General features: G+C 40.2%; 1 protein-coding gene across 2 annotated transcripts in view; it reads left to right on the forward strand.

The window, feature by feature from the left end:
• The window catches only part of LOC120536788 (protein CutA homolog), a 42,964-nt gene extending 25,984 nt beyond the window's left edge, over positions 1–16,980 (forward strand). For both annotated transcript variants that reach the window (XM_039765276.1, XM_039765277.1), the window contains 2 exons: positions 11,977–12,026; positions 16,484–16,980. In XM_039765276.1, coding sequence (XP_039621210.1) covers positions 11,977–12,026; positions 16,484–16,583 — 150 coding nt within the window. In that variant the 3' untranslated portion in view covers positions 16,584–16,980. The remainder of the gene's footprint in view (positions 1–11,976; positions 12,027–16,483) is intronic.
• Positions 16,981–21,004: the final 4,024 nt, after the last annotated feature.

The raw sequence follows: 21,004 nt of genomic DNA on the forward strand, positions 1-21,004 counted from the left end.
TATGAACATTATCTTGGCAGGAAGGTTCTCCAGAAGTACAGGGTTCTCAGAGTGGATGCTACAGGTCATTCAATCCCTGTATGTGCAATGTATATGAGGAAAAAATAAAAGCTAATTTAAAGCTCATTCTATTCAGGATCACACTTTCATTTAATGTATTACATTATACTTTTAAACCTTAGCACACGTTTGTAAATGACTTCAGGTTGCACCCTTTCCAGAATTGTAATCCTGACAATTCAAGATTATTTAATATTTTTGTCAATGGTATCACACCTTACATTTTATTCTGTGTATATCTGAAGGGGCAGCATGGTGGTGCAGTGGTGGTAGCACTGCAACCTCATAGTAAGAAGACCAGGGCTGACATCCTGGGTCCTCACTGCATGGAGCTTGCATGTTCTCCCAGTATCCATATACACTTCTTTAAGGTGCTCCAGTTTTCTTCCACAGTCAAAAAACTGGTGAAGTTAAATTGGCCCCAGTCTGTGTGTGTATATTCACCCTGCGATGGACTGGCACCCTGTCCAGCTGTTGTTCCTACCTTGTGTACGATGTTTCCAGGGATAGGCTTCAGCTTCCCTATGTCTCTGCTCGGGGTAAGACGAGTTTAGAAGATGGATAGATAAATGTTGACCTAAAAAGTCATTCCTGTTCTGTTTAAAAAAAGTGATTTATCTCATTTGACCTTTTTTGGGTCTTCCTTTCTTATAAATTTTATTTGTGGCATTTTACACATTGCCAAGAATTCTCATATACTGTACATAATTTTCAGAAAACACACTTTTACAAGTACCCTGGTCTCCTTAACTACAGCAGCTTAGAGTCTGATTCTTAGGATTAGATTAGATAAGCTTTATTAATTCCAAGGGGAAATTCAGATGCGTATAGCAAGAGAAATATAAAAAAAATCAAGGATACAGACTCACAGGACAGATAATACAGCCAATCAATTGATAAATAAGTAAAAGTAAAGTTGACAAATACATCAGGTGGAAATATTGAATTGCCTGATAGCAGTGGGTACAAAAGACCCCCAGAGATGCTTCGTAGTACACTGTGGTGGAATTAGGCCTCTGGCTAAAAGTGCGCCAAGAGAGCATCTCCTCGATTGGATAGAGGGAATTTTTTATAATGGAATCCAATTTTGCCACCGTTCTCTCTTCCAGTGTCTCCAGGGTTTGCCCTGTAATGAAGAAGGCTCTAATGATAATTTTGTTCAGGCATTGTGCTTCTTTTGTGCTCAGGTTCCTTCCCCAGAAGACTGTAGCATAGAACACCATGATGGCTACTATGGACTGGTAGAACATTTCCACACATCACAAGACCCGAGTCTCCTTAGTATGTTCAGTCTTCCCTGGCCCTTCTTGTCCAGCGCTACTGTGTTGTCAGACCAGTCCAGTTTGTTGTTTATATGGACCCCCAGGTACTTGTAGCTCTGCATCACTTCCATGTCCTCCTCCGAATGGGTTTCAAAGACTTCTTTGCACCTCAGAAATCCACCACCAGTTTTTTTTTTTTTTTTGTCTCGCTGATGTTGAGTTGTAGGTGTTTCTCCCTGCACCCTAAAAAAAAGTCCTTCACATCTTTTTCCCCACTCTCGGACTCATCTACATTATTAATACAGCCTGTGATGGACAAATCATCTGAACCTTTCTGTAGATGGCAAGCACTGGTATTGTGCTGGAAGTCTGTTGTGTAGAAGGTGAGCAGGAAGGGAGACAGGACTCCCAGTTCCCTGAGGTGGTCCAATGTTACACACCACCATTTCAACTAAATTTAATCAATATTAGGTACTCTTGTCTCAGTCTTATGTGCAGCTTGTTACAGTCGTGTGTAATTATGCCTTAAATGACTCCCAATCTTCATTTTGCAAGCACAATATTTAATCATTCAACAGATTTGAATTGCGGTCGACTGTGAGCAATGCATGCCATATGCCGGTATAATAAATTGTTTGCAGCTGTGACTATGGTAAATGAATTGTCAGTCCTAATTGTTGTTACATTTTAATGGAACTTATTCCTTTGCCCTATCCCAGAAAACACTGTGCGCAGGTATCAACATAATGTCTCCCTGGGGTGTACATTACTGTTAATGCAAATGACTGCATTGTAAATTCAAAGACAATTATATGTGCTGTAACCCCCTTTGCAGCTGTGATATCTTACAGTGGTCCAGTTATCTCCCATCAGGGCAGCTACTGGTACATTTTACAAAGCCCCGTATTTAGCAGTCTTGTGACTCAAGTCAAAATTGTTCCTTGCAATGCTATTATTTGTAACTGACAAGATGATGCAGTCTGAATAAGGATTTGGGAATGGCTATTAACTACAGTAATAAGTCGTCTGCAGTCCATAGCTTATACATGTGCAGTCACAAAGTTCCTTTGATTTTATTCATTAATTGAAAAACTCATTCATTTATGTGTAGTGATTAATGCGGTTTGCTTGCTGTTCACTGATCTTCTAGGTCAAACCTAGCTGCAAAAAAGCATACTGGTTTGTACCGGTATTACAGTAATATTAAAGTCAGGTTGGATGAAGACAATTTTTGGACAGCTGTTTTCCAGGTCTCTCCAGAGATGCTCCCTTGAGTTCAAGTCTGAGGTTTTGCTGTGCAACTCCAGGGCATTCCCAGAGTTATCCCCAAACCATTCCTGTGTTGTGTTTGTTTTGTGCTTAGGGTCATTGTCTTGTTGGAAGGTGAACCGTTGGCCCAGAATGCTCTAGGGCAGGTTTTTGCTAAGAATATCTCTTAACTTTGCTCCATTCAGCTTTCCCTCAGCCCTTTGTAGTTGCCCACTTCTGGATGTTTAAAATCAACCCCACATCACGATGCTGCCACCAACGTGCTTCACTGTTGGAACGGTTTAGCACAGGTGAAGAGCAGTGTGTGATGCTCTCCATGCTTGATGCTAATCTTGGTTTCTTCAGACCAAAGGATCTTGCGCTTCAGTCCTTTAGGTACCCTTTTCGCAAACTCTAACCAGCCCGCATGTGTCTTTTACTGAGGAGAGGCTTCCGTCTGGCTACTCTTCATAAAAACCCAGATTAGTGGAATGTTGCAATGGTTTTTGTCCATCTGGAAGTTTCTCCCATCTCCACACAGGTTATCCGGAGCTTAACCAGGTTAACCGTTGTGTTCTCAGTCACCTCTCTTACCGTGGCCCTTCTGCCATGATTTCACCTTTTGGCCGAGTTGGCCTGCTCTAGGAAGATCTGTGGCTGTTCCAAACTTATTTCATTTAAGAGTTATGTGGGTAACTATTCACCTTGTGAACCGTCAGTGCTGCAGGGATTTTGTTGTAGCCGTCCATAGATCTCTGCCTTGACGCAATCCTGTCTGTAATATCTGTAAGCAATTCTTTTGACGTCATGGCTTTGTTTTTGCTCCACAGTTGACCTCCAAACAAAGTATAGAAATGTCTCGATGATTATCAATAGAATGGGATACATCTGAGCTGTATTTCATTTGTTATAGTGAAAGGTCTAAATGCAGTAAAACTTTGAATATCTGTCAGGGGCCTGGACTGAGGCCATGACAGATAAGAGAAAGGACGGATAACAGAACAGCTACTTTAAAAATGATATACTGTAGATTAGCAAATAGTCATATTTATTTACAAGACAAAATATAGTAACAACAAATTGAATTAATTCATATAATATTGTAACGACCAGCTTAATAAGGAAACACAACTCAGAGGTACTGGACGTTTCTGCATTATACTTGGGAGTCTTTATTCCGTAACAAACGGTGCTCTGTCTTTTACTCCATTATCTGGGTTACAGAGCACACCTCCAAAACAATAAAAGAAAGTGTTCCCAACCAATCAGTTTATCTCCTGACACTCATGTTCTTTTTTTCTCTATACTGCAAGCACTCCTGCTTATTGTCTCCTGTCTCACCACTCAAAACATCCTTCCGCCACACCTTCCTTTTTCTCCTAACTTCTCCTGTCACTCATCTCCTAACAGACATGTCCACCTCTTACAGAGCAGAAGCCCTTCACCCAGCCCCCCATTTCATGACACACTTTCTGCTCCCAACAGTCCATCATAGGCTGCCAGCACATCATAATATATTAACAAAACAAAATATAACAGAATTGTAAAAGAAAATTACTATACAAAAGAACATTAACATTAATACACTAACGTTACCATCAGTGGTTTCCATTATTGACACGTTTTTCAATTTTGTCGGCATCATGCTTTCTATCATTCACCGTTGTTCTTCCCACTCCATAAATTGAAGCAATGCATGAAGCGCTTTTGCTGTTTCATAAACGTTTAATAATTTTAATCTTCTTCACTTAACGTTTATCAGCAACTAGCAAAATACCCGCGCTTCGCAGCAGCGAAGTACTGCCTTAAATTTTTTTTTTAAAATAAAATTTAACCTTTTTAAACTGAGGGAAAATATACCAATAATTATTTGTTAAGGATCTCTTTGTATACCACATTGTGAGTTCGGCCCTCCAGTTGTAATATGACCAAGCTGTGTGCTGAGCTTACTCTTGAGCATGCAACATACAGTTGGCCATGTGAACAGTAATCTTGTTTCAAATCTCACAACTTGGATTGCTGCTGTCATAATCAGTTTGAGTTTTATGGTTTGTTTCAATGACGACATTATTTGCAGGACTTGTTGTGTTGCAGTGACATTCGGCATCTGTCAAGCGTTGTAAGCATACAACCGGTTTCATCGATAACTTCACATCCAGCTTTTGAGAGTTTAAACATTCATAAACATCGAAGTGTCCACTACTGAAATCATCACCTGTGAGTCTAAGATGGTTAAGAGGCATTGGCGGTTGTCCAAAGGTGTAAAATATTTGGCCATTTCGGTACACTTGAAAGCGACAACCGAACAATTCAGCGGCAGCCATCAACTCACATGCAGAACCATAGGTGAAGGGCTTAAGCATTTCACTCTTCTAGTGCTCCTGTGTAGTATAATTATCTCCTGTACCGTCATCAGTCCACACCTTGAACCTGTCCCAGTCATTCAATACATAAGACACAATGTTCCTTCGGATATCAAGAGTGAGCCTGATATGGCCGTGCAATATGTAACAAAGAGAATGGAAAAGGTAGGTGCCATCTCTGGGCATGGAAACCTCTCAGTAAGTGACAGTTCTTTGATCGATTGTGATCACCTCGATAGACATGTTAATGGGGGTACGGTTGGAATGAAAGGAAATGGGTACCTGAACAATGTAAAGTAAGTCTAAAATACCTAAACAGTAACTATAATCGTAATAAACGAACAATAAAACAGCAGAGAAGCCGTGGATTAAATAAAAAAGCTGTAGTTATCAGCAAGGAGGCATAAATCCCGTGGCGAAGCTAGAAAGGGAATGTAGAGACCGGAGCGACGGACGGCCTTATATAGGCAGGCAGCCAACAACGTGGGAGGCGTTGGGATGGGGGACCCAACACCGCCTCACACGGTGACCGAGCTGCAGGCTATGTACGTAAGTAGGATTCAGTTAGCATTGGGAACCCGCGTACCAAATTTCTTGAAGGTGGGCCCATAAGTAACAAAGACCGTTGAAAAGTTCAATATGGCGGCCGACAGTGGTGTCATACCATCGAAATAAGTATGTACATTGGTTTCGGTTAGCGCAGGGAAGCCGCCTACCAAATTTCGTGAAGATGGGGCCATAAATAAGAAAGTTCAACATGGCAGACATTGTTGACCGTTATGGGTAGAATTTCGAAATGAAACCTGCTTAACTTTTGTACGTAAGCTGTAAGGAATGAGCCTGCCAAATTTCAGCCTTCTACCTACACGGGAAGTTGGAGAATTAGTGACGTTGGAAAGTTCAATATTGCGACCGACAGGGGCGTCATACCATTGAAATAAGTACGTACATTGGTTTCAGTTAGCGCAGGGAAGCCGCCTACCAAATTTCGTGAAGATGGGGCCGTAAATAAAGTTCAACATGGCCGATGTTGTCGACCGTTATGACCGTTACGTGTAGAATTTCGAAATAAAACGTGCCCAACTTTTGTAAGTAAGCTGTAAGGAATACGCCTGCCAAATTTCAGCCTTCTACCTACATGGGAAGTTGGAGAATTAGTGATGGGTGAGTGAGTGAGTGAGGGCTTTGCCTTTTATTAGTATAGATAACAATGTATAGTAGATTAATTATAACAAAAGAGTAAAACTACAAAACACTATTAAAACTGAAGCTACGTAACTTACACTGTGATTTCAAAATGCGGCCTGGCACATGGTGCTAAAGAAGAAGAGAGAGTTGTTCCAATGTGCAGAGCTCGCAGCATACCGCACGGCAGTAGTAGTACAGTGATAGGTAGGCGCTGGTGTGCGCTTTTTAATTTAATTTTTATTTTGGCCCTGACGGTTAACGGAGACTGACGGTTAATCGAGTGGCGGATAATCAAGGTTTTACTGCACTTAAGTCAATATGATATTTCAGGTTTTTTTTATATATGTAATAAATTTGCAAAAATTTATCCTGTTTTTTGCTTTATTATTCTGAGATAATTGAGTGTTGCTTGATGTGGGAAAGAAACAAATTTAACCTAAGACTGCGGCACAGCAAAATGTGAAAAAGTGAAGGGGTCTTAATGCACAGTACCTCGTTTGTATAGCTATCAATCTTAGGTAGGACTATTTTGGACAAAATTAATTAAATAAGTATATTGTAAAATGTGACAATAAATTGTAACAAAATAACATGATCATACATAATTAAATGTGTCGCAACTTTGTTTTTTATCTCTTATGTATTTATTTTATCATTTCTTCCGTGAAACCACACACAACATGGTAAGCCTTGAAACGAAAGCTGTAATTTTCATCCTTTCAGAGTTGACAGGGTGGGCTCCAGTGAGTACTGTTTTTTTTTTTTTTGACGACTGGCAAGTCTCTGGTGAAGCAAATGCGACTATGAATTTTGGCGGGATCTGAGTGCAATAAAAAAGTTTCCCAAAATGGCTATGCAATGTGACTACTTTAATTTAAGAAACTCGGAATTCATCTGAAGTATCTACTGTAAATGTGGTCCTTGATGGCTGAACATTCACATTCTTTTCTATACCGTATATGCTCATGTATAAGTCAGGTCTTGAAACCCGAAAAATCGATTATAAAATCAGACCCCAACTTGTATGCCTGTTCACAAATGCAAAACATATTTATTCTTGCCTCCTCCAATCTCACATCAGTTCCTCAGACGCATCGAATTTTGTTGCAGCAACACAGTTTCGCTACTTCCATGACGTTTAATTTAAAACCAGCTTCATATTTTCTTATGATCAAATGGTCCATCATAGATAAAGGGATGCTCTTACGATAAAGGTGTGAGATACAAGAAACATCAGTGCAAACGTCGCTTCGGAGAAGTTCGGGTATTACCGTGTGGTCATGTAGGCATAATAGAGAGAGAGGGAGAAGTTCGGAGCACACGCTGATACAGCACATTGCCACACCCACATAGAAAAAAGGCAGTGTGCTCCGTGGTTACTCTCTCAGGTGGGCGGGCGTTAGCATATCATAATCTCTTGGACCAATAGCGTGAGTTTTCCGCAATCGACTTATACGACTGACATTATAAAATACCAGAAATTGTACTGTAAAATCAAGTCGGGACTTATCCGCGAGTATATACGGTAATTGCTTCTTCGGTCAAAAACAAAACCACCCTCTGCACTTTGATGGTTCAAATGATAGCTTAGGATTCACGTCTTATTTCGTGACACTTGTACAATGTCACCAACACCATTTTTAGCCTTCTTTTTTTTTGTAGTTTGCCAAACTTTGTTATTTCAGCTCAGATTTGTACTTCACATTGAGAAGTATTTTGCAAAGGCAGGTCAGGAGCAAACAGCCCTGCCTAATGTAATGCAGTTTTTCCGGAGGTTTCTTCTTTCTTCACTTTGTCTTTTGATTATATCAGTTTTAGGACATGGATGCCAAAAAAATTACTTGATGTTAATCTGACATGCTTGATATTTTCTCGCGTGTCTCATATTTCTTCCTTCACTGTAACATTGCACCTAAACATTTAACTTAAGCATTTGGTATAAGAATATTTATTGGAACATAGCATCAATGTACAAAGCACAAGTGTCAAGGTTTTTCCCCCACTCATTTCTAGTATGCAGTATAAGAACAGGCAAAGGAGTCTGTTAAGAAGTGCTGATATTTGTGTAGTGCCACCTATAAGAATGTATTTTATTATGCATGTACAACTAAATGCACTGCTTCTGTATTACTGCAGATGGCACACTGTAAACACTTGCACTGTTCAGTGGTGGACCAATATTTTAAGAGCCCAGCAGCTTGAACTGTTATTGGGGCCCCTTCACAACCAGCAACAAGGTCTCGGTAGCCACTGTTATCTTCATCAATGGGCTTATTCCATGACAGATCACCACAATTTTTTAAAAACATGTAACCACTACATGTAGGGGTTTGAATAGAGTAGACACCTAAAATTTGTAAGCAGTGTGGACTAAAGTCACTTCTGAGGCCCCATTGGGATTAGGGGCCTTGAAGTTTAAGCTTCATTGGTTTCAGAGTAGATCCACGCCTGGCACTGCTGCAAAGATTCCTGTACCTGCAGCAAAAAGAAAAATGGTAGCAATAATACTTTACAATACTGTATTGATTTGTTGCACATTCATAATATATATGCAATTTACACACATACAGTATACTTACTAGATTTTTTAAAAACACAAATTGGATCCAAACCCAAATTCAAAAAAACAGATAAAAATGAAATTAGGGTCAAAGATTTCAGCTGTTGTGTACCACATCTGGCCACGTGAGTGACTTGTCTGCAGAAATTCTACAACGCACAACAAAACAGACAAAGGTCGACAGTTCATGTGCAATGAAGGGAAGGTCTGACACTTGCTCTGTTATTGGCAACAACACATCCACCTCTCCAATGTCCTGTTTTGCAAATCTGCTATCCTTGGTGAAAGATCAGGTTACATCACATGGTTAGGAGGACTGAAAGAGAAAAGGAAATAATTTGAAGTAACCAATCACAACGGTCGCTACACCTATGAAAAAGCTCTGACAGCAATATGCTGAGTTAAAGTAATGAATGTCTTACTTTTATTAACATATTTAAACAGAATGAATATTGATCCATTGTATAATATTACAAAAAGTGTATATTATCTTAAAGGTAGAAATACAGATTAGAACAATCTTGATGAGAATATGGAACTGGTATAGGAAGCACTTCAAGTCAGAGCATATTTTATCTGTGGCACCTCTACATGATAACCACCTTTTTCCATCCTCTCAAACTTACAACTAAATAGAGAATAGAATATAGAAATAATGTCTTTGTATCCTATGAACAATTACACTCTAAATTTAGTTTCCCATCAGCACCATTTTTTCACTATCTCCAAATTTGAAACTTTGCTAAACAAAATCTGCTATTTCTATTCCAGAAGAGATATTGATCAGCCTTTTAGACTTATACAGCATTTCTATAATATATAAAACCATTTTAAAGTCCTTCCCTTTTAAAGATCCCAAAGTACAGTGGGGAAAGGATCTCTTACTCAGCATTTCAGAAAAGCAGTGGAAGGCAGCCACGCACAGAATTCGCTTGAACCCCATATGCGCAAAGCATTCAGTTATTCGACTTAAAATCTTTTATTGAGAAAATCTATCTGATTTAAAATTGTCCAAGATGTTTCTAGGGTAAGATCCAACCTACAAATTTTGCAATTGAGGTACGGCTTCACTGGGCCACATCATTAATTAACATCATTCTGGACCAAAATCTTTAAATGTCTATCAGACAGCCTTGGTGTCACAATTCCTACTATCCCATTAACTGCTGTGTTTGGTGGGCTCACAGATGGGCTTAAAGTGGAGAAGGACAAACAAACTGGAATTGCCTTTACTACACTATTAACACGTAGACTTATCTTGCTGAACTGGAAGAATCCCAGCCTACTTCTGTTAAGTCAGCGGGTAACTGATGTTATATGCTATTTAAAATTGGAAAAAATCTAATTCTCTCTTAGAGGGTCTGTTCAAAACTTTTTTAAAACCTGCCATGATCTAATCAATAATATTTTAGAACTAGCTGTGTACGTGGGGTCCTAGAAACTATTGGAATCATTGAAGGAAACTCCTCTGGGTGTCTCACTACTAGGTTTTGTTTTGCCGACATGCCTGCCTCACTTGTGAATTAGTGGCTAAGCAACTTTGTCTTTGTTTGAAGGTTTTGTTTTGCTGACGTGCTTGCCTCGCTTGTGTATTAGCGGCAGGAGGAAAAGTAAAAGGGATATCGTTTTGCTGATGTATTCGCCTCACTCCTGTATTAGCGGCCAAGCGAGTCTCTTTTTCTTCGAAGGTTTCGTTTTGCCGACATGCTTGACCTTACTTGCGTATTTGCAGCTAAGCGACTCTTTCTTTCTTCGGAATTTTCGTTTTGCAGACGTGCTCACCTCGCTTGTGTATTAGCGGCAGGAGGAAAAGTAAAAGGGATACCGTTTTGCTGATGGATTCGCCTCACTCCTGTATTAGCAGCCAAGCGAGTGTCTCTTTCTTCGAAGGTTTCGTTTTGCCGACATGCTTGACCTTACTTGCGTATTTGCAGCTAAGCGACTCTTTCTTTCTTCGGAATTTTCGTTTTGCAGACGTGCTCACCTCGCTTGTCTATTAGCGGCAGGAGGAAAAGTAAAAGGGATATCGTTTTGCTGATGCATTCGCCTCACTCCTGTATTAGCAGCCAAGCGAGTGTCTCTTTATTCGAAGGTTTCGTTTTGCCGACATGCTTGACCTTACTTGCGTATTTGCAGCTAAGCGACTCTTTCTTTCTTCGGAATTTTCGTTTTGCAGACGTGCTCACCTCGCTTGTGTATTAGCGGCAGGAGGAAAAGTAAAAGGGATACCGTTTTGCTGATGTGTTTGCCTCGTTCTTCTTTAGTGGCTAAGTGAGTTTCTGTTTCCTCGGAGGTGGAGCCCTTACCCCGACTCCACTGATTCTCGTTTACTATCATGACCAGTAATGGCTTTATTCATGTTTGACAAGTCTGGAGAGAAATCTCAAAAACAGTACTGAAAAATATATCTATATCTGACACCAGTTTGTGCCTGATGGGGGAGCCAGTGCTGAGAGTTTTCAGTGTTTAATTTAACTTCCTTTGACAATGAGAACTTGATGAGGGTCCTAACCAGGGCTGTGGATTCGGAGTCGAGGAGTCGGAGACAATTTTGGGTACCTGGAATCGGGGTCGGCAAAAATGTACCGACTCCGACTCCTAATAAATTTTAAATTCTAATGAAAAAAAATACAGCAAGTTCAAGTTTCCCATTTCACAAACAATAGTCATAATTAAGTACTCCTCTGATATAAGAATAAAGCCCAGTGCATAGTTGTGTTACTACCAGTGTGAAGTTCAGCTGAGCTATTATACAACCTGACATTCACATATTGTAATCTGGATTATGGTACATTACAAAAAGTGTTTTCATTTTATTTCAGATATAATGTGTTTAACAAATTCATTTGAGTGTAAACAAGTGTGATGATGTAGGTGGAGGTGTGTGCTATGGCCTGATGTGTGTTCAGGAGTTCTTGTCTTTTGTTTATACTGGCCAATACGGTAGAGAGTCAGTTTCCTAGCCTGTAGTTCTGTTGTGAAATGACTTGTATGTTACCTTCCTTTAATCAACATGTAAAATACATTATCTTATTAAATACAGACGAGTCGGAGTGCGAAGTACCAGAAACTAAGGAGAAGGAGTTGGAGTCGAAGGTTTTATCTACCGACTCCACAGCCCTGGTCCAAACCTCACTTTCCTGTCCAAGCATAAAGACTTTCCTGAAGTTCACTTCTTTCCATGCCTTCCTAACCTTCTGGCTGACTCTTGCTGTACAGAGATGTCTTTACTTTTTTTTGGTTATAAAACTTCACTATGTGTAAACCTTATCACTTTTCTGAATTTTTTTTGCAGATGATTAAAACAAGAACTTCCAAGGTGTCGGCACTGGCTGAATACATCCGGTAAGCAGCGTCCATGCATCTGGCACTGACACTGAAATTCTTTTCCCCTCATTTAAATGTATACTTGGTCTAACTCGCTCCCACTCCCATTTCATCGCCTTTAAATTTGTGTTTCTGCTCACATGACAGGTAGTATGATATACGTCAGGATAGGCCCGTAGGCTTACTGGTAACTTAGACAGTCTGTGGGTTGTTTTATTTGTATTTTGCTCTACACCCCATTTTATCCAACTTAATACAATGTGTGCTTGCATTTCCAGCAGGTTACAGTGCCCTTCATAACGTTTGGGACAAAGACCCATTTTTCATTGATTCACTCCACTGCTCCACAGTTAAGAATGACAAATCATACAATTCAGACGTGACTAAAGTGCACATTGCAGATTTTTAATTTAAGGGGATTTGCATATGTTTTGGTCACACAATACATTATCTATATGGTCCCCCGCATTTCAGAGCACCTGTTGTGTCACAGGTGCTTGTGACTCCTCAGGTGGGTTTCATGGCTTCATAAGATACCTCGGCTTGCTTATACCTTTGGAGTCTGTAGTTGCCTTTGTTCAACATGAGGACAAGATCTGCGCCAATGAAAGTCAAAGAAGCCATTATGCAGAAGAACAAGAAATAAACAATCTGAGACATCAATAAAAGTTTAGGATGACATAAATCGACTATATCGAATATCATGAAGAAGAAAGAACAAACTGGTGAGTTCACTAATCACAAAGGGACTGGTAGGCCAAGGAAGACCACCACTGCTGATGACAGACAAATCCTCACAATGGTAAAGAAAAAAGCTTCAAACGCCTGTCCGACAGACCAGAAACAGTCTTCAGGGGTCTGATGTGGACGTGTCAGAGACAACTATCAGCAGAAGACTTGCAGAGGCCACCCTGTAAGATGCAAACCACTAGTTAGCCACAAAAGAAGGATGACCAGATTACAGTTTGGAAAAAAACCTAAAAAAGCCTGCAGAATTCTGGAAAAAGGTCTTATGGATAGAGTGATGGCAAGAGCAAATAGTGGAGATGAGAAGGAACTGCCGAAGATCCAAAGCAGACCACCTCATCTGTTAAACATGCTGCTGGGGGTGTTATGGCTGTACACTTCCCTTTATTGATGATGTAACTACTGACGGCAGTGGCACAATGAATTCTGAGTTGTAGAGCTGCTGTGATCTGCTCAAATTTCAGTAAATGCCTCCAAACTCACTGGACGCCACTTCATCCCACAACAAGGTAATGACCCAAACATACTGCTGAGGCCACACAAGAGTTTATCAAAGTTAAAAAATATAAAATTCTTGAATGGCCCAGTTTAAATCCAGCTGAGCAGCCTTTCCATATACTGAAGAGAAAACATAATGGAGATTAACTCCCAAAACCAACAGGGGCTGAAGGTGGCTGCATTAGAGACTTGGTAGAGCATCACCAGAGAAGATCCTCGGCACCTGCTGAACCGCAGACTTCAAGCAGTCATTGCATGGCAGAGATGTGCGACAAAGTCCTAAATATGACGGCTTTAATAGACCTGCCATTGCTGTGTCCCTGAAATGGTGGGCCTTATAGAAAAAAGTGTCCCGTGACCGAAATGTATGCAGATCCCCTTAAATGAAAGCCTGCAATGTGCACTTTGATCACAATGTCTGAATTGCTTGATTTGTAATTTTAAACTGTGGAGCAGAAGGGGCAATCAAGGAAAAATGGGTTACGGAGGGCACTGTATGCTCTTGATAAAATGTACTGTAAAGGTAATGTGATTTTTCAATTGAAACGGTGCTTCAGCATTAGGTTATGTTCTCAATGGTGTAGCGTTCATTTGTCAGTACTAAGAGCACTATTAAGGATTAGTTTTGCTGATACTTTTATCCCAAATTACTTACAAATCATAATCTCCGTAACACATTTTGTTTTTGTATTTTTAGGATCAAAGTATTGGCAGCGCAAAGGATAAGTTTGGCTTTTTCCAAGTCAAAGTTATTTATTTATTCAGAAACATGGTATATAAGCATTTACCACGTGAAGATGTGTTCTAAAGTCAGACAGTCAGTCATTTTCCAACCCTCTCTATCCTAACACAGGGTCACGGGGGGTCTGCTGGTTTAATTTTAAAAATATCTTGCCCTCACTGGCACTTGTAAAATGTACATAAATGTGAATTTCTTTCTAACTGCCACCTTAATCTTACTTAAACTATCATCATTTTTAAGTTTGCTTTGCACCCTGGTATCAAAGAAAGTGCTTACGTGTGTGAAATGTAGTAACCAGCAATTACTTGCACTGAAGGTAGCATTTGTTGATCCATCTCAAAAATGTTCCGTTGGTGTGCCGGAAATATTTAAAGGTTTTTATTAAAAGGTGTCTAGCTGCTGGTAAGTAAGGCAGAACGAAGCACGGTTCAAACGTGTGCCGAAAAAAAATCTCTCAGTCCAAAAGTTTGCTTTAAAAGATTTAGTGTTACTAGGGTGTTGTACCGTGTTAGCCATTATGAATTTAGTGAGAAGTCAAGTAAAATGACACCTTTTATTGGCTAACTAAAAAGATTACAATATGCAAGCTTTCGAGGCAACTCCGGCCCCTCCTTCAGGCGAGATGTAATACAGAAACTGGAGTTCCCTGTGTTTATATACACACTCTAGGAGAAGAAACAACATTGGTGAATCTTTAAATGTAAAAAAATAATAGATTCCTTCAGGCTAGGGTTAATTTAACAAGAGAAAGAAGAACAATGTATGGTCAAGATCTTTGGATAAGATAACTGTTGTGACAGATTGGGGGCCGACTTGAACCCTCAGACTAGATTTGCCAGGCACTAGTTAAAAGCCCATTATTTTTCTTTATTTGGACAATAGAGTGCACAAAGCACCCTCCACTTTACAATTCTCATAAGCAATAATAAATCCACAATCAATAACCAATCCTCCTCTCCCAGACGCATTGCCACCCTTCCTCCCGACTCGGCTCGTCTGTCTGGGATTTCCCATAGTCCTTTATAGTCCATGACCCGGAAGTGCTTCTGAACCCTCAGTCCATGTGACTTCTTAGCACTTCTGGGTCAGATCAAAACTCTTCTTTTTTTTCATCCCGGAAGTACACCATTTCCTCTGTCCCTGTGACCAGGATATACTTCCAGGTTAAAGGGCACATAAAAGTCTCTGAGCCTCCCCTTGCGGCCCCCATGGTATCCAGCAGGGCTGTAAAGGAAAACTCCAATATCCATGATACCCTGCTGGAATTCGGGGCACCACCCTTGCTGCCAGAAGGGCTCCATCTAGCGGCGTGGGGGTATTGGCCGGGATGAACGGCTGGCCATATCTCACACTGTCCAGAAAAGTCCTTTGACATTTGAGTTTTTCAAAACAATGTGGGTCTGTAGTCAGGTTATCTGTGTCAGTCTGAGAAATGCAAACAGTCCTCATATCTCGCCATAAAACTATTGTCTTTATTCAAGCCGTGTTGTAATGTATTAAATTTTAACATGAGTTTAACTTCCCATTCTTTTCTCTCTTGCTGTGTTTTGAAGTTGCCCATAAGCACTGTGACTTTAAAGTCCCTCTCACAGTGTCCATGGCTGTTGAAGTGGGCCGCTACAGGAACATCTGTGTTGCCACGTTTAATGTGGAACCTGTGGCGGAGTGTTTGTCCAGTTTCTCCCACATAGAGTGCAAAATTCGTGATTTGGTAAAAATTCGAAGCAAACGGCCCATGCAAGAATAAAGAACAGGGTTGTTACACACGTAGAATAAAAGGCAAAAAAAAAAAAAGTTGGGTATAACGTCTCTTCTCTAAACTTAGGTTTTCTTGACAAACTTCAGTCGTTTCTATACTTAAAGATAAAGTACGCTGTAAACGTATGGCACTGCACATTCAATAGAGCATGTTGCGTTACAGTCTGTCGGGCACGTTAAGGCCCGGTTTAAAACCGTGTGCCCTCCATGCCTGCCCCCTCGGCAAGGCAGGTCACTAACTGAGACTAATCTGTAGTCAGAGAGACAAGAAATAGTTCAGATATACCAATTCAGTTCAGCTTGTGGGGATTATAAGAACCGTCCATAGACTATGCACTAATATATAAGAAAACATTTAATATAACTTCAATAACAAGCAAATGGCTCTTACAAGGTGCTTAAATTTAAAAAGCATAAAGAATTGAGATAGATCCCAAATCCTCCAAAAGGGGTTTTTTTTTTTTTTTTAAATCTGTAGTGCCACAGCAAAGGGTCTATACATTTTTTTTGATTTTTAATAAATTTACAAACTAGTTCGTCATTGTGAGTTATAAAATATAGGTTGAGAGGCAAAAGTAGCAAGTTTATCAACTAAAACTAAACAATAAAGTGTGCAGAACATAAAGTGGTCATAATACTTTCTGAAGCCATTGTGTTTTGAGTCCATGGGGGGGCACACACTTATGTGCTGCATTTCACTTTTTGTTTCTCATGTTTTGTCTTTTGCCAGGTCTAATCATCCTTACGAGGTGGCAGAGGTCATTAGTCTACCCATCGACCAAGGAAACCCCCCATATCTAAAGTGGCTGGGCGAAGTTGTGCCAGAGTAAAAGTCACCCGGTCCTATCCTTGCCCATGTGTACATTTAGCTCTTTTTCAATTGGGTGGATTGCATGTATGTATGACATGGTCTGGGGGGTTCTCAAGATGCCAGGCTGGGGGATGTTTTTGCTTGTGTTTTAAGATGGAAAGTGTAACTGAGGCAAGCCAGCCACATTAAAAACACTGGATGCTGCCATAAACTAAGGAAGAGGATGGCAGGTCACTTTAAGGACATTTAAGTTTTTGGTAAAGCAACTCCCACCCGGCTTCTTTTCCGCATTGAACTAATTAAAACGGGATTAGATCGGAGTAGAGAGCATCATGGTAGAGTTGACTAATGTAAAAAAAATATATATATAAACCAATAAAAATTACACTGTCAAAAGGAAGGAATTTACAGGTTGATTTATGGTCCTAGTCTTCAAATTCTCTCTTTATTTTTATCTCACCACCTCCTAACAAACTACTTCATTTCTGCTCCTGAGGACGGAAGGAGCACAAATCTGTCTCTGCTGTGCACACCAATCCCTGTGAGACTGTTCTAGCTCCCCTGCAAAACAGATATTTACCAGGATGAAAAGGCAGATTATTTTTTGGTTCTTGTTTAATTGTACAAACTTTGTGCTTTTATTAGAAAAAAAAAATGTTATCTTTTTCAACTGCTGGGTGTGTCCTACAAAAATGCATGGCTACATGCCCAAAAGAAAAGTAAAAATAAGCATGAAAAGCCATGTGGGGTTTCTGCCATTGCTGTTAAAATCTTAACTGGCAGCTGTAGGCTGTGCTTGATACCTTAAGAACATGCAGCAAGTTATTTCCCATCTGCCTTTTGGCTCATTCTTATAGGAGAGCATAAGTTTACATACTGTAGTTGCATTACAGGACTTTTTAAATGTTTATATTATTATGTTATTCCTGCTATTTTTAATATACAGGGTGATTCAAAATTATGTTAACTCTAATAGATTATTTTTATGTTGACCACACCATTCCAGGTCGATGGATAGGTCATGGTGGACCATAGCCATGGCCTCCACATTCCACTGATTTGACACCCTGTGGTTATGGGGTATGGTGAAGAAGGGCGTATAGAAGGAAAGTTCATGATATCAGTGACCTGAAGGACAGAACATGGACTGTGTTATCATCTGTTCCCTGCAAAATGTGTGTCTGGGCTTTAAATGGTACTGTTGCTCGTCGGTTTGTGTGAGTTGAACATGATGGTGAAGAGGTTGAGACATTCCTGTAAATCATCTTGCACATATGAAGTATGTTTTGTGAAAAAAATTGTTTCTGCCATTCAAATGTTAACATAATTTTGATTCACCCTGTATGTATATACAGTGAACCCTCGTTTATCACGGTTAATCCGTTCTAGACTCTACCGTGATAAATGAATTTTCGCGAAGGTAGGATTCTTTATTTATAAATCGAATATTTTCACAGTTAGAGTATAGAAAACCTGTTTACGACCTTCTAAATACGTTTTTTTAGCATTATTAGAGCCCTCTAGCCATGAAATAACACCCTTTAGTCATCATTACACTCGTATTACCCAATATATTAGACAAAATAAGAGAAAATAAGACATATTAGACATTACAAATATCATATTACTAGGCTCACCTGCCTTTTAAGGCGTCCGACTTTTATCCTCAATTTTTGTGCACTCCATGTGTACATCAAGCATGTAAGTGTAGGGAATGAGAACATCAAAGTGCCCATTCATAACATCTCCCGAAAACCTACGTTTTTTTTTTATCCCCTCAAGTGCCTGTCCAAAATACCTTGTTGATGCTAGAGGTCAGAGGTGAATGAATGGGCCGACTGATTCAAGCTGATAGAAGAGCAACTTTGACTGAAATAACCACTCGTTACAACCGAGGTATGCAACAAAGCATTTGTGAAGCCACAACACGCACAACCTTGAGGCGGATGGGCTACAACAGAAGACCCCACTGGGTACCACTCATCTCCACTACGAATAGGAAAAAGAGGCTACAATTTGCACGAGCTCACCAAAATTGGACAGTTAAAGACTGGAAAAATGTTGCCTGGTCTGATGAGTCTCGATTTCTGTTGAGACATTCAAATGGTAGAGTCAGAATTTGGCGTAAACAGAATGAGAACATGGATCCATCAGGCCTTGTTACCACTGTGCAGGCTGGTGGTGGTGGTGTAATGGTGTGGGGGATGTTTTCTTGGCACACTTTAGGCCCCTTAGTGCCAATTGGGCATCGTTTAAATGCCATGGGCTACCTGAGCATTGTTTCTGACCATGTCCATCCCTTCATGACCACCATGTACCCATCCTCTGATGGCTACTTCCAGCAGGATAATGCACCATGTCACAAAGCTCGAATCATTTCAAATTGGTTTCTTGAACATGACAATGAGTTCACTGTACTAAAATGGCCCCCACAGTCACCAGATCTCAACCCAATAGAGCATCTTTGGGATGTGGTGGAATGGGAGCTTCGTGCCCTGGATGTGCATCCCACAAATCTCCATCAACTGCAAGATGCTATCCTATCAATATGGGCCAACATTTCTAAAGAATGCTTTCAGCACCTTGTTGAATCAATGCCAAGTAGAATTAAGGCAGTTCTGAAGGCGAAATGGGGTCAAACACCGTATTAGTATGGTGGTCCTAATAATCCTTTAGGTGAGTGTGTATATATATATATATATATATATATATATATATATATATATATATATATATATATATATATAGATATAGATATATAGATATAGTTAGATATCTATCTATCTATCTATCTATCTATATATATATATAATATACACAGCTGGTTTGTAGATGATACCAAGCCAGGTGGATTGGCAGATCATCTGAAACCCATTGATTCATTCAAACAGGGTCAGCATACTGGCTTGGGCAGATGACATTTAATGTAAGTATATGTAAAGTATTCCATATAGGATGTAAAAATGTTAGATTTGAATACACAATGGAATGTCTAAAAATCAAAAGTACACCTTATAGAAAGGATTTAGGAGTCATAGTGGACTCTAAGCTATCGACTTCCAGACAGTTTTCAGAAGCCATTAAGAAGGCTAACAGTATGTCAGGTTATATAGCGCCTTGATGTGTGGAGTACAAGTCACAGGAGGTTCTACTCAAGCTTTATAACACACTGGTGAGGCCTCATCTTGAGTACTGGGTGCAGTTTTGTTCTCCAAGCTACAGAAGAGAAAAACATAGCTCGAAAAAGTCCAGAGAAGAGTGAAAAGGCTGATGGCACGGCTACAGGGGATGAGTTAGGAGGAAAGATTAAAAGAGCTGAGCCTTTACAGTTTAAACAAAAGAAGATGAAGAGGAGACCTGACTGAAGTGTTTAAAATTATGAAGGGAATTAGTCCAGTGGATCGAGACTGTGACTGTAGAATGAGTTCATCAAGAACACGGGGACACAGTTGGAAGCTTTTAAGGGTAAATTTCATGCAAACATTAGGAAGATTTTCTTTACACAAAAAATAAGACACTTCGAATAAGCTACTAGGTAGTGTGGTGAATAGGAAGATTTTAGGGACTTTCAAAACTCGACTTGCTGTTATTTTTACTTTAAAAACTCAAATGTTATTTTAACTGCAACAGACTGGCAAGCTGGGCGGCACGGTGGCGCAGTGGTAGCGCTGCTGCCTCGCAGTTAGGAGACCCGGGTTCGCTTCCCGGGTCCTCCCTGTGTGGAGTTTGCATGTTCTCCCCGTGTCTGTGTGGGTTTCCTCCGGGCGCTCCAGTTTCCTCCCACAGTCCAAAGACATGCAGGTTAGGTGAATTGTGTGGGTGTGTTTGTGTGTGTCCTGCAGTGGGTTGGCGGTATTGGCTCCAGCAGACCCCCGTGACCCAGTGTTCGGATTCAGCGGGTTGGAAAATGTATGGATGGATGGAGACTGGCAAGCTTTGATGGGCTAAATGGTCTGTTCCTATCTAGATTGTTCTAATTAGTTAACTCTTCCACTCCCGTGCAGAATAGCAATCAAAACATTTACCAGGAAGGGAAGGAACAGGCCCACTTTGGCACTGGCTTTTTTTTGGACAAAACGTTCTTTCTGCTTCACATTAGCACCATTCCGATTGCATAGTACCTACTCTGCTGTCTGCGTCTGCAAATATACAAGGGACATTCAAAAAGTTTCTGCACTTTTATATTTTTGTTGGAAACGTTGAAGGCAAGAGGAGTAGTAATTGGGCATTAAAAAGCTGGTATGACGCTGGGAAAATTGCATCACAAACGAAGGTGACTACGTAGAAAAGGGATGTGATTTGTTTTTGAAATTCTTAATAAATAGAACTAGGGTGTTGTTAACCGTATTGTAGGTGTGGGCACACGTTTTACATCTTTTCTGTAGGCAGGGAGATGTGCCATTTGCTGTCAGTTCATTTAAGGAGCTTCGGACAATTAGT

This window comes from Polypterus senegalus, chromosome 10, assembly GCF_016835505.1.
Source record: "Polypterus senegalus isolate Bchr_013 chromosome 10, ASM1683550v1, whole genome shotgun sequence".
In the NCBI taxonomy this organism is placed as follows: domain Eukaryota; kingdom Metazoa; phylum Chordata; class Cladistia; order Polypteriformes; family Polypteridae; genus Polypterus; species Polypterus senegalus.